At 37.9% G+C, this 15214-nt stretch overlaps 1 protein-coding gene across 1 annotated transcript in view; it reads right to left on the bottom strand.

Annotated features, from left to right (window-relative positions):
* USP14 (ubiquitin specific peptidase 14) overlaps positions 1-14691 on the bottom strand; it is a 99412-nt gene extending 84721 nt beyond the window's left edge. Inside the window, exons 1-3 of the mRNA XM_037805513.1 lie at positions 14369-14691; positions 8368-8513; positions 5942-5974 (exon numbers count right to left, since the gene is read on the bottom strand). Of these exons, the coding sequence (XP_037661441.1) occupies positions 5942-5974; positions 8368-8513; positions 14369-14384 (195 nt within the window). The 5' untranslated portion in view covers positions 14385-14691. The remainder of the gene's footprint in view (positions 1-5941; positions 5975-8367; positions 8514-14368) is intronic.
* Positions 14692-15214: the final 523 nt, after the last annotated feature.

The following is a 15214-nucleotide window of genomic DNA, read 5'->3' as shown; positions in this document are numbered from 1 at the left end:
TGTAATAGCATTATGTCTAAAAAAACAATGTATCTACCTTAATTTAAAAATACGTTATTTCTAAAATATGCTAACTATCATCTGGGCCTTCAGCCAGTCATCTTTTTGCTGGTGAAGGGTCTTGCCTTCTCAATGTTGATGGCTGCTGACTGATCAAGGTGGTCATTGCTGAAGGTTGGGGTGGCTGTGGCAATTTCTTAAAATACGACAATAGAGTTGTACACCTTAACTGACTCTTCCTTTCATGAAACTTTTCTCTGTAGCATGTTATGCTGCTTGATAGATTTTATCCACAAAACTTTCAAAACTGGAGTCAATCCTCTCAAATCATGCCACTGCTTTATCACTAAGTTTTGTAATATTCTAAATCCTTTGCTGTCATTTCAACAATGTTCACAGCATTTTCACCAGGAGTAGATAACAGCCCAAGAAAATACTGTCTTTGCTCATCCATAAGAAGTCACTCCTCATCCAGTCAAGTTTTATCATGAGACTGCACTAGTGCAGTCACATCTTCAGGCTCCACTTGTAATTCTAGTTCTCCTGTGATTTCCACATCTGCAGTTACTTCCTCCACCAAAGTCCTGAACTCCTCAAATCATCATGAGGATTAGAATCAACTCCTTCCAAGCACCTGTAAATGTTGATATTTTGACCTTCTCCCATGAACCACAAATGTTCTCAAAAGCAACTAAAATGGTGAATCCTTTCCAGAAGGTTTTCCATTTACTTTGACCAGATCCATCACAGGAATCACTATCCATGGCAGCCTCAGCCTTGAGAAATGTATTTGTTAAATACTAAGACTTGAAAGTTGAAATAACTCTTGATCCATGGACTGCAGAATGGATGATGTGTGAACAGGCATGAAAATGACTTTCATCTTGTACATCTCCATCAGAGGTCTTGGGTGACCAGGTACACTGTCAATGAGTAGTCATATTTTAAAAGGAACCTTTTTTTCTGAGCAGTATTAACGGTGGGCTTAAAATATTGAGTAAACCACATTATAAACACATGTGCTGTCATCCAAGGCTTTGTTGTTCCATTTCTAAAGCACAGGTAGAACAGATTTAGCCTAATTCTTAAGGACCCTTGGATTTTCAGAATGGTAAATGAGCACTGCTTCAACTTAAAGTTACCAGCTGCACTGGTCCCTAACAAGAGTCAGCCTGTCCTTTGAAGCCAGACATTGACTTCTCCTCTCTAGCTATGAAAGTCCTACATGGCATCCTCTTCCAATAAAAGGTTGCTTCATCCTGGTATTACTTATGTATGTGTTTGTTTATTGTTCCCAATAAAAGGTTGTTTCCAAATGGAGAGAGAGGGAAAGGCTGGTCAGTGGAGCAGTCGGAACTCACACATTTATTGATTAAGGTCGCCGTCATATGTGGTACAGTCTGTGGTGTCCCAAAACAATTACAATAGTAACATCAAAGATCTCTGATCACAGATCACAAGAGTAGATACAATAATAATGAAAAGTTTGAAATACTGTGAGAGTTACCAAAATGTGACACAGAGACACAGCAAACATACACTGTTGGAAAAAACGATGCCAACAGGCTTGCTCAACACAGGATTGTCACAAATCCTCAATTTGTAAAATATTCAATATCTGCCAAGTAAATAAAGTGAACCACAATAAAATGAGGTATGCCTTTAAAAAATTTAGTGGGTTTATCCCAGGTTGCAGTTTGCCAAGTGTGGTCTGAAATCACCTAAAGGTCTCTGAGATTCAGCAAGGTCAAAAAAAAGAGTTAGCAAGGTCAAAATTATTCTCATGATGTATCAGTTTCACTGTGTTAACATCTGTAATGATGATGCAAAAGAAACGGTAGCTAAAACTGTTAGTGCCTTGCCAGTATCAAGGCAGTGGCATCAAAATGAAGTCGTAAGAGGAGGGAGCTAAGATGGTGGCATAGCGAGGAGTGGAAGCTAGTTAGTCCCCCTGGAACAACTAATAAACAACAGAACAACTAGTAAATAACCTGGAATAACTGTGGGGAGACAAACGTGACTGTCCACTTATCATACACCAACCTGAATTGGGAGGACTGCCCGAGATTACAGCAAAAAATCTATAAGTAAGAACTGCAGACCCACGCCGAGAGCTGAGACCTCCCTCATGGAAGCCTCGCAGTTCCAGACAGCAGCACTTGCTGAATAAGCGAATATACCTCAGCTCAGCTCCAACTGGGGTTTTAATTTAACTGCTCAATACAGACTGCGAATCCCCAAAAAGCAGACAGAGGCTTTTGGTGACAACTGACCTTGGAGAGTCAGGGGACGTACCTGTCTCAGGACAGGGAGCCCAAAGGATCGGGTGCTATCTCTGGCCAACGGGGGCATCTCAGGGCTTTCTGTCCCTTTCTGTCTCTCTCACCCCGGGCAGCTCTGTGGAGAAAGCCTCAACTGTCTTCAGCTCGCAGTGCTCTACAGTAGAGAAAGCCTCAGCCATTTTAAACTCGCAGCACTCTGACCCAGACAAGAGAGGAGACAGCAGAGTCAGAGAAACAAAGAATCGATTTATACGCAAATGACCTCTCTCTAGGGGGCATATCTTCCCAAGAGGAAAGAGTTGGGGCCCAGCTCTACTACCCACCTTCCATTCAGAACCAGACCCACAGCCTGGGGGAAAACAGCCCCCAGTCACACCTCCTTACACCAGTCTGCAGTGACAGGCTGACAGGTGCTACCTGCTGGGCAGAAAAGCACAGGGTGTGTCAATCTTCTAAGACACACCATCAGGGAAACCAGATACTGAATATTTCCTCCTTCTGTGATCTGACCTTGTTCTCATCCGGGAAAACCTGATTGGGGTGGCCTAGGAGGTCAGATAACTAGACAACAGAAAACTACAACCTACACTAAGAAAAACAGTTATGGCCCAGTCAAAGGAACAAACTTACACTTCAACTGAGATACAGGAATTTAAACAACTAATGCTAAATCAATTCAAAAAGTTAAGAGAATATACGGCAAAAAAGATTAAGGCTATAAAGAAATCACTGAGGTACATAAGGCAGAAATCAAAAGTTCGAAAAGACAACTGGCAGAATCTATGGAAATGAAAGGCACAACACAAGAGAAGAAAGAAACAATGGAAACAAACAGCAGATCTCAAGAGGCAGAAGAAAACATTCAGGAACTGGAGAACAAGGCACCTGAGAGCCTACACACAAAAGAACAGATAGAGAAAAGAATGGGAAAATATGAGCAACATCTCTGGGAACTTAAGAAAAAAATGAAATACAAGAATGTACGTATCATTGGTGTCCCAGAAGAACAGAAGGGAAAAGGAACAGAAGCAATAATATAGGAAATAATAATAGAGGAAATAATCAATGAAAAATTTCCCATCTCTTACGAAAAACATAAAATTACAGATCCTAGAAGCAAAGCGTATTCCAAACAGAATAGATCTGAATAGGCCTACACCAAGACACTTAATAATCAGACTATCAAATGTCAAAGACAGAGAAAATCCTGAAAGCAGCAAGAGAAAAGCAATCCATCACATACAAAAGACGCTTAATAAGACTATGTGTGGATTTCTCAGCAGAAACCATGGAGGCAAGAAGGAAGTGGTGTGATATATTTAAGATACTGAAAGAGAAAAACCGCCAACCAAGAATCCTATATCCAGCAAAACTGTCCTTCAAATACGAGGGAGAGTTCAAAATATTCTCTGATAGACAATGAGCGAGTTTGTGAACAAGATACCTGCTCTACAGGAAATCCTGAAGGGAGCACTACAGACTGACAGGCAAAGATAGAAGTGAGAGGTATGGAACACAATTTTGGGTGATGGTAGCACAGCAATGTTAGTACACTGAGAAAAGATAACTATGACTATGGCTGAAAGAGGAAGGTTAGGAGCATGTGGGACACCAGAAGAAAAGAGGAAAGATAAAGACTGGGACTGTATAACTCAGTGAAACCTAGAACATTCAACAATTGTGATAAAATGTACAAATATGTTCTTTCACCAGGGAGAACAAACGAATGTCAACCTTGCAAGGTGTTAAAAATAGGGAGGTACTGGGGGGAAAATACAATCAACGTAAACTCGAGATTATAATTAACAGAATCATTGTATTATGCGTCCTTTCTTTTAACAAAGGCAATATAACAAGGTAAATGCAGATATAAGGGGGGCTTCGGGGAGGGGTGTGAGACTCTTGGCATCGGTGGTAGTGTCTGACTTTATTCTACTTTGATTTAAGGTTATCTTTCCTTTTGCTGCTTCCTACCTGTCATGTTTTTGGGTTTTTTTTCCTCTTTTTTTTTTTTTTTTCCTTTTGCCTCTCTACTTTCTTTGACTCTTCCTCCTGCTTTGTGGAAGAAATGTACATGTTCTTATATAGATAGTGGTGACTATCTATCTAAATCTTGCTGATTTATATTTCATGTCTATGAGTTTACATATTATAATTAGTTCCTATCAGTGAGACCCTGCAATATTTGTCCTTATGTGTCTGGCTTATTTCACTCAGTATATTGCCCTCAAGGTTTTGTCATCAACCCATTTATTTTATTTTTTTAAAAATAGTTTTGTTCACACGCCAGACATTCCATCCTAAGTAAACAACTGATGATTCCCTGTATAGTCACATAATAGAATGAAGAAGCAGATATGAGAATTCAGCTATCTTCTTTTAAGCTAGACATCAAAGAGATCTGCAAAAACGTAAAACAGTAAGTCCTTTCACTGAATTTTGGAAAATATAAAAAATATGAAACAAACATGTAATGTTTATTAATGTTATGAAGTAGTTTAAATTTTCTTAGTTTTACTTTCTAATATGGTAAATATAAATAGATATAGCCCACATATACAAAATCTCTTTGGGATTCACAATAACTTTTAAGAATGTAAAGGGTCACAAGACCAAAATTTTTGAGAACTGCAGATCTCAGGAATGTAAAGTTTAACAACAAAAAATCATTGAAACTAATCCCATTACCAAAATAAAGAAAACCATGGTCATCTTGCTAAGAAACAGAAAAAGCATTTGACACAATTCAAGAACCATTTGTAATAAAAAGCCTTCATAATCTAGGACAAGACAAAGATGTCCACTCTTGCCACTTCTATTCAACACCATATTGACCTTAGCCAGTAAACTAAGACAAGAAAAAGAAACAGAAGTAAAAAAGATTGTGAAGGGACTAGAAGAACTGCCTTTGTTTATAGACAATATGCTTACGTATGCAGAAAACCCTATGGAATCTACCCAAAAAAGACAAAAAAAAAAACAAAAAAAAAAACTACTAGAACTAGTAAGTGATTTAGCAAGGCCAAATGTTGAAAATAAACTTACAAAACTCAACTGTATTTTTATATTCTACCATTTTTCAATGGCATCAAGATACATTAAGTTCCAAGAATCTAATTAAAAAACATGCAAGACACTGAAAACTACAAAACTTTGCTAACGGAAAATAAAGACCTAAACAAATGGGGAAATATACTGTGTTCAAGGATTTTAACATTCAATTTCATTAAAATGTTCACTCTCTCCAGATTGAACTGCAGATTCAATGAATCAAATAAAATCCCAAAAGGCAATTCGTAGAAATTGACAAACTTATTCTAAAATCTACAAAGAAATGCAGATGAGTCAGAAGAGCCAAAATGCTCTTGAAAAAAAAGGAAAAAGTTGTGGAACTTACACTATCTTATTTCAAGGCTTACTTATAATACTTTACTAACCATGACCAAGTGACAGTAAAAGTTTAATCAAACAGATCAATGAAACAAGAGTCCAAAAATAAATCTACAATCAATTTTCAAAAATGACACCATTGTAAGGAAAATATTTTTTTAAATGGTGTTCGAACAACTTGATATACATATGGGAAAAAGTCATTTGAAATTATTCTAAAGTAATATTTAGGAAACTGCATTAAAATAAGTGTTAAGATTAATACTTACATTTTTTATTTTGATGTTTCCCCAATCATCATCCTGTTTTAAAGACAAATAAAAAACATTCAACCACCTCTGCACAATCCAAACATACTAATAATTTACTAATTTTAAAGCTACCTCAAAATAGAACAAAATTTATTGTCTGCAGATTTTATTCAAAATTATTGCAACAAAAAATACTTTTAAAAAATTAACATAGGTAGTTCTAAAGCTAGTAAGTCTTAACAATTGCTTAAACTGCACTTAAAAAAAGACAATCTGAAAGACACTAAACTTGACAGCAACAAAAGTATGAAAAAATACTTGACTAACGATAAATAACAGATCTTAATTTTGCATGTTCAGAACCAGCAAAGGTAATTAATAATCAGCTTATATGACAATATGAAGAGTAACTGAGTACACCAAAATTACCCCAGGCAAACTGACCCTTAATAACTGTTGTATGTCCAGAAATGTTTCTCAAGTCCGAAATTTCACATTTATGAAGCAACAAAAACCTTTACTTCTCCGTATTCAATAAAATCAAGATTTTTTTGTTTTAATGCTCTGGTTGGTCCCTAGACATTTAGGCTTCATTGTAGCTAAACCCTTCCCTTCACACAATGAAGTCAATTCCATACTACTCCTTTCTTTTTACAGAGGTGCCAGGTATTCAATGTGCTTTTTTCAGTGATGGGGGTCTTTGAGCACCATGCTTAAAAGTGGAGCAATAATTTCATAAAGGTTCTTCTCAGTTTAAGGACCATTACTGCTCATCATAAGGCATTATAAATATAAATGTCCCCTCTAGATCACTTACCAGAATCTAACAAAGGTGGCAACTGAACCAAGATATGCTTGACTTGTAAACTGCATGCTTTCTTCACTAGGCTTAGGTGTCTTACTAGACGTTACTTTAACCTCTCTGATGCTCAATTTACTCATTTATAAAATACGGATAATACATGCATTTGAGAATTAAAGAAAATGTATGAAAACCCTGGCACAGAAATATGTACTCAATAAATGTAGCTATTTTCATTTTCATTTAATAGGCTTTTTTTGGTAATTCTCCATAATACCCAGTACAGTGTTAAGCACAAATTAGGTTACCAAGTTGACTAATGACCAAAGGCTCATTCTGCAACTTGGGGGGAACATACCGTTGGCTGTTTCAACAACATCCATTTAAATGCCCAGCACACAAGGTTACCCTGATTTTATCTCTGAAGTTAATACAACTCATCAGCATTTCATATCTAATTCTTGAAGAAAGTATTTTTTAAAAACTATATACATATATATGCACATATGTATACATATATAAATTTATACGTACACACATACATATATATAGCATTACAAACAATAATAGAGAAACTATCTTTTTTGTGGCATTTCAACAGTGATGCTGTAACAATGATGCTCTTAACTGTGGTGACTGTGATCATTCTAAGGAACAAAGGGAAAAATTAGGTTCCCTCTCTTTCTAAACAAAAATTTTTTCTCCCATCTCCAAGTAGGAGTTAGACAGTGATTCCTCTTAAGAAAAAAAGATTCTTCTTTTATAGGCAGGATGCAAGAAAAACAGCCAATGGCAAAATTAACAGTCTTCCAGTATTCCAGAACCGGGTCATTGGCAAGGATGTTGAATGGTTTTGAATTTCAAATTCAAATGCATGTACAGCAATACTTTCTGTAGTAGTCTTTAAAAAAAATCTACACTACTGTTCCAAATTTTTAGGAGACAACTTTCCATGCCTATAACAGAGAAATATAAAGGAAATACAAATAAATTTTATATTAAACAAAAGAAAATTGGTATTCTTACCATATCCTCATAGGAAAAAAAAAAGATCAAACAATAAAGCTATATGGAATGTGCCCCACTTCCTTAATCTCCTGGTATAATATCTATAATATTCTCCCTTACACTAACACAAATAAGGTAGTTTTAATAACACAGACCACATATTCTCTCCAAATAAAAACTATCTCAAATGATTCATGAACACTAACATTTTCTGGTGTTAATTAGTATAAAAAATTATATAATACTGTAACCCATAGCATCCTTTGAAATGTATTCTCTATATACCTACTTGTTAAATGGTAATTTGAAAGCTATACCTTTTTGTATATGTGTTGTATTTCACAATAAGGAAATAACTGAAACTGTGGTACTATACCTCATAATAACTTTGGAAATTTCCCATATAGCTACTTGCTAAATCGTATTACCTTTTTGTATATCTGTTATATTTCAAAAGAAGGAAATAATTGACTGTGGAATTGTAACCTATAATATTCTTTGAAATTTGCTCTCTACCTACGTGTTAAATTGCACTTGGAAAGTTTCCACTTTTATGTATATATGTTATATTTTACAACAACAACAAAAAAAGAAAACAAAATAGTATGTAATGAAAACTTAGACTAAGTTTTACCTTCAACGTTCCTCCTTTCACCATAACTTTCTGTCTGGCCGGCTGGACTCCAGTCAGTGCAAAAAGCTGAGCCTTGAACACCATTGGAGGTTCATCGGTATTCAATTCTACACCTTCAAATTTCTCCTTTCCCCATTTTACAGTAACTGAAAACAAAACCATAATTTATTTCTTTCATTTACAAAATACCAAGATTTCCTATGACAATGCTACTTGAACTCATAAACAAATCCAGCAAAGTGGCAGGACACTAGATTAATGTGCAAAAATCAGTAGTGTTTCTACACACTTGTAATGACCTAACTGAGGAGGTAAGTAAAAAAAAACAAATTCCATTCACAATAGCAACTAAAGGAATCAAGTACCTAGGAATAAACTTAACCAAGGATGTAAAGCACCTGTATACAGAAAACTATAAAACTTTGCTAAAATAAATCAAAGAATACTTAAATAGGTGGAAAGACATTCATTCCATGTTCATGGACAGGAAGGCTACATGTCATTAAGATAAATTCTACCCAAATCTATTCTACAGATTCAATGCAATACCAAGCAAGATTCCAACAACCTACTTTGCAGACTTGGGGAAGTTAGTTATCAAATTTATTTGGGAGGGAAAGGGGCCTCGAATAGCCAAACGCATCCTAAAAAAGGACGAAGTGGGAGGACTTACACTTCCTGACTTTAAAGCTTATTCTAAAGCCACAGTGTTCAAAACAGCATGGTTTTGGCACAAAAATGGACATATTGATCAATGGAATCAAACTGAGAGTTCAGAAACAGACCCCCAGATGTATGGTCAATTGATTTTTGACAAGGCCCTCACATCCACTGAATTTGGACAGAATAGTCTCTTCAATAAATGTGGATGGGAGAACTGGATATCCATATCCAAAGGAATTAAGAGCACCTCTACCTCATACCCTACACAAAAATTAACTCAAAATAGATCAAAGACCTCAATATAAGAGCCAGTACCATAAAGCTCCTAGAAGAAAATATAGGGAAACATCTTCAAGACTTAGTGATAAGAGGTAGCTCTTAGACTTTACACTGAAAGCACAAACAACAAAAGAAAAAATAGACAAATGGGAACTCCTCAAGCACTTCTGTGCTTCAAAGGACTTTGTCAAAAAGGTGAAGAGGAAGCCAACTCAACGGGAGAGAATATTTGGTAACAATACATATCTGATAAGGGTTTGATATCCAGTATATATAAAGAAATCCTACAATTCAACAACAAAAGGGCGAAAGATATGAACAGACATATTACTAAAGAGGAAATACAAATGGCTGAAAAGCACATGAAAAAGATGTTCATCTTCATTAGCTATTAGGGAAATGCAAATGAAAACCACAATGAGATATCATCTCACACCTGTAAGAACGGCCATGTTAAACAGGAAACTAAAAATGTTGAAGATGATGTAGAGAAATAGGAACACTTATTCATTGCTGGGGAGAATGTAAAATGGTAAAGCCACTGTGGAAGACAGTTTGGTGGTTCCTCAGAAAACTAAATATTGAGTTGCCCTATGACCCAGCAATTCCACTACTCGGTATGTACCCAGAAGATACGAAAGCAGGGACACAAACAGACATTTGCACACTGATGTTCACAGCGGCATTATTCACAATTGTCAAGAAATGGAAACAATCCATGAGTCCATCAATACATGAGTGGATAAACAAAATGTGGTATATACATATGATAGAATATTACGTAGCATTAAGGAGGAATGAGGTCCTGAAGCATGTGACAAAATGGATTAACTTTGAGGACATAAGGTTGAGTCGAATAAGCCAGACACAAAAGGACAAATATTGTTTATGGGTTCACTAATATGAACTAACTAGAACATGCAAACTCAGTGTCTTAAAATGTAGAATATAGGGTACCTAGAGATAGAAGCTAGGAAAGCAGGAGCAGTTATCTAACACGTACAGAATTGTTAACAAAGTTGAACTTAAGTGTTTGGGAATGAATAGAGGTGATGGTAGCTCGTTATTGGAATATAAGTAATAGGGCCGTAGTGTAGATTAATTTGATTGAAAGTGGTTGTTTAAAGTCATGTATGTCACCAATTAACACTACAAATAAGTTCTTGTGTGAACTACAAATGTAAAAACAATAATAATAAAAGGATAATTAAGAGGTATATGGAAAAAATATAGCTAATACAAACTAGGGACTATAGTTAATAGTAATGTTTTAATATTCTTTCATTCAACAATAACAAGTTTACTACACCAATACTATGGGCCAACAATGGGGGAGTTAAGGTGTATGCGAGGATTTGGGTTTTATTTTGTTATCCTTATTTCTGTTCCAGAGTAACGAAAATGTTCTAAAATTGACCATGGGGAGGTATGTACAACTATGTGATGATACTGTGAGCCAGCGACTGTATGCTTCAGATGGTTTGTGTGGTGTGTGAATATATCTCAATAAAATTGAAAAAAAAAAAAAAGATTTCAAATGGAGACGATTCCTAGAGGATCACCTATTAGCCTAGTCCTTGAAAGTCATACAGTATCACTGATCTTTTATCCTCATAAGGCCCACCTAATCAAGAGTAACTTGCATGCAGAATAAGTACTCAATAGAACTTATAGATCTAATCGAACTCCTCATTTGAAAAATAAGGAAACAGACTTAAAAAGTTTACTAGTTTCCTCATATCACAAAACTGGTTAGTAAATACCCAAATCTTCTGAATCCTACTCCAATAATCTCTGCAAAATATGATCACACTGAAGTATCTTCCAAAACATGGTTCGTGGTCTTCAAGAACATATTTAATTAAATAATTACTAAACTCACTATACCTTGTTAAAAGAGAGTAGAAACCCCTACGGGGGATGTGACTCCCAGGGGTGTAAATCTCCCTGGGAACACAGGATACGACTCCTGAGGATGAATCTGGACACAGTATCATGGGATTAAGAACATCTTCTTGACCAAAAGGGGGATATGAAATGAAATAAAATAATACTTCAGTGGCTGAGAGATTTCAAATGGAGTTGAGAGGTCACTCTGGTGGACATCTTTATGCACTATACAGATAACCCTTTTTAGGTTTTAATGCATTGCAATAGCTAGAAGTAAATACCTGAAACTATCAAACTGTAGCCTTGACTCTTGAAGACAACTGTATAGCAATGTAGCTTACAAGGGGTGACAGTGTGATTGTGAAAGCCTTGTGGATCACACTCCCTTTATCCAGTGTATGGATGGATGAGTAGATAAATGGGGACAAAAACTAAATGAAAAATAGGGTGGAGGGGGATGATTTGGGTGTTCTTTTTTACCTTTATTTTTTATTCTTATTTTTACTTTTTCTAGTATAAGAAGAAAATGTTCAAAAAAAAAGGTTGGGGTGATGAATGCAGAACTATATGGTGGTACTGTGAACAGGTGATTGCATACCATGGATGACTGTGTGATATGTGAATACAGCTCAGTAAAACTAAATTTTTTTTAAAGTAAAAAAAATAAATAACGAAGAAAAAAAGAGAGGGGAAAGGAAGACTGGAAGGATAGAGAAGAAAAAAATTCTTGGGAGAGCAAAGCACATTTAGAACAGGTTAAGGAATACACATTCTGGATTACAGGAAGTAAAGAATTCTGTGGGAGAATTCAAAGGGGTGGTTTCTGCACAAGAAGTGAAGTACTCAAATATTAACTGAAAAATCCAAAGATATAACTAATTCGTTAAAAAATAAATAAAATTTCAATGAGTCTCATATAATAGCTAACTTCTGAAATATATAAAAAGAAACTCAGGGATAAACTATCTATTACCATTGAAAACCATAACCCTACTCAAAATGAGAATCTCACAATTAAAACTAGTGCGCTCTCAGTGATCTTCCAGACTAATAATGGGCTAAAAGACAAATATAATATAAATGTTATACATGCTACAGTACAGAGGAAGGTTACATGAGAAGTGATTTCCTGGTGGAAATGATAAATGAGCTGAGTCTCAGAGAAAAAATTAGGAGTCAGCCAGAGGAATAAGCATGCCTGAAAAAGAAGAAAAACATTCAAAAGCATAAAGCAGCATGGTACATTCTGAGAGATAAGTTAATTCCAGAGTGAAGGGGAAGTAGATGAAACTGGAAGCTAAGGATCAAGTCAAGGAAGGTAATTTAAGTCAAGCTAAAACATATGGACATTATGCTGCAGGAAATGTGTAATCTCTGAAAGGTTTTCATAAAAGTTACTTTGATCTGGTTTGGAATATCAGATAACACTGGCAGAGGAGGGAAAACGGATTGAAAGGGCATGACAGTAATCACTGAGATCTGCTAGAAACATATTACAATAGTCCAAGCAAAAGGACAAAACCAGAACTGCTGGAAGTAAAGGAGAGGAACCTATCTGAAATGTATTTAGCTGTGTAACCTAGGACAAGTTTAACTTTTTGTTTCTCCATCAAAGAGGTATAATATCAGTGTCAAAGGATTTATGTTGAAGATTAAAACAAAGCCACAGGTCTAAAACCCTAGCTCTGTGCCAAGATACACAGAGCCTGTTCAATAACTTTTACAGCATTTATCCTTAACTGTATATGAGTGTGGATAATTTTCTACTAAAAAGTAAGAAATAGTACTTAAAAATGTTCATTTTAATACAGGGCTCTTTGTTGAAACTGAAAATACAGATTCTCAATATAGAGATGTCAAAGTAAGGAATCTTAGACATCTACTTCAATTCCCTAATTTTGGAGATGAGGAAAAAAGCCAGATAGGCTGATCAAATATTTAAGATGGAACTCAATTTTTAAAATAGAAACTTGGTGAATGCAGGCATTTGTTGGAGGGGAACAAAGGGAGGGGTTGGTTTTGTGTGCGTGTATGAAATGTGTGTGCGCGACAGAGACTAGACGTGTGTTTAAGTATTAGCTTACACCTTTATGACCCCTCAATGCCATATGGCATACAGTATTTTCAAATACCATTCTACTGTTAAATGCTGTGGCTTTAGAAAGGGGTGGAGCAATCATTATTAAAGCATACATTCAATATTCTAGACCACCAAGAATCTACCTTGAGGTACATTACTCCCTTGATTCATATTCTCTGAAAATGATGAATCTAAAATAAAGGAATTAGAACAGAGTAAGGAGCCAGAGATGGTCAATGAATCATGCATCCACAGCCAATCGGAGCCAACACTCACATTTTAGGTGCCATTTTGTACCTAAAGGTCCCTTTGCAGCAAGGTTCCTTAAATAAAAATGTGATACGGGGCAAATACCTTGAACTATCACGCAAAAAGTCATGTCAAACAGCGTCCAAAAAGCAATGATACACGCAGATATTCGTATTCATCTACTTCTCAAAGGTAACACTATGGTTTGGACATGTGAGCCCAATTAAACATATGATGAAACGAAAACGAAGCAAAAAGGCCGGCCATCTGCCCCGGGATAAAACTGAAGCTGGTGCAAAAGGGACACCTGGGCAAAAAGCAGCAAGGAGTACGCTAAGAGAGAATCGAAGTCATTGAAGGAAACCCTAAGAACGATCAAGGCTAACTTCACCTGTCCCTCTCCAGCCCTCCCTCACCTCGAGCTTCTCCTCCTTCCCCGCCTCCCAACCGCAGCCGCCACTGATAAAGCCAAAGAACTCGCACCACCCCACAGCCTGGCTTCCGAAGCCCTGGGACACACCCTCACCCTCGCCGACACCCCAAGGCAGCGACATAAACTATTCTGCAGAGTCACGGCGCCCACTGCCTTCCCATCTCAAACTCCCACCCCACCCCACCCCACCCAGCGAAGGACAAGGATGGAAAGCGCTCGCACGCGCTGCAGGGCTCAGAACTAGGAGGGAGAAAGAAGGTGCGAGGGGCGTCTCGGCGCCGCAGTCCCCCGCCCACCCCGCCGCCGTGCCCTCCCCGCCCGCGCCCGGCCGCTGCCCGCTCTGCAAGGCCAGGCCTACTCCGCGGCCTAGCGCCGGGGCGGGGCGCGAGGGCTGGACGGGAGCTCACCGGAGTACAGCGGCATGGCGGGGTGCCAGGAGCGACGGTAGCGCAGGAAGGCTGCCCTGGCAGGGCCTGCGAAGGGAAAACAGCGAGGAGAGACTGCGGCGGCGGCGCGGTGCTGGCGGCTGCGACTCCGCTGCGACGAGTCTCATTCAAATCGGCCACGGGCGATGACGCAGCAACGCGCAGTTCGCCCGGCGGAGCGGCAGCGAGGGGCGGAGGGGTAAGGCGGGGACTGGAGGGAGGGTGGACAGGGAAAGGAGGTAGGAGGCCGGAGAAAGAGCGGAGGGGAGGGGAGAGGAGGGGACGGCGGGATGGGGAGGAGAGGAGAGGGGAGGGGAGGAGGAGGGACGCGGCCTCAGGCTCCCGCTACAGGTGCGCGCCTGCGCAGTGGACGCCCGCCGCCCCTGGCGGCCGCGTGCCCTGATCCAGCCTAGCGGCGGTTGGGTTACTGACCTCTTTGAAAAAAAAAAAAAATTTTCCTCTTTTTCGAAACGATTTTTTTTTTTTTTAACGCCCAGGTTTATTTTTTTATTATTGTTAATGTAGCCAGAAGAGCTGGGACTATGGAGGCCTTGCTCCGCCCCTCAACTCCATAATCTACTGGTTAATGAAAACGTGTAGCCCACAAAATTTGTGACAAAAATAAAGGAAACTGTGAGCCACGGATTGTACAGTTTGGATGGACTGTATGGTGTATGAATATATCTCAATAAAACTGCATTTAAAAATAGTAATAATAATAAAGGAGAAAATGCTTTGCATACTTCGAGAGAGGTCTGCCTTGATTATAATGTGTTACTATTGTTTCTAACAACTGGTTCGGACTCTAAGGTGGGTATAGTAAGGAAG

Source organism: Choloepus didactylus, chromosome 16, assembly GCF_015220235.1.
Source record: "Choloepus didactylus isolate mChoDid1 chromosome 16, mChoDid1.pri, whole genome shotgun sequence".
NCBI classification, from domain to species: domain Eukaryota; kingdom Metazoa; phylum Chordata; class Mammalia; order Pilosa; family Megalonychidae; genus Choloepus; species Choloepus didactylus.
The sequence above is the reverse complement of the archived record's forward strand: the minus strand, read 5'-3'. Positions and strand labels throughout refer to the sequence as shown.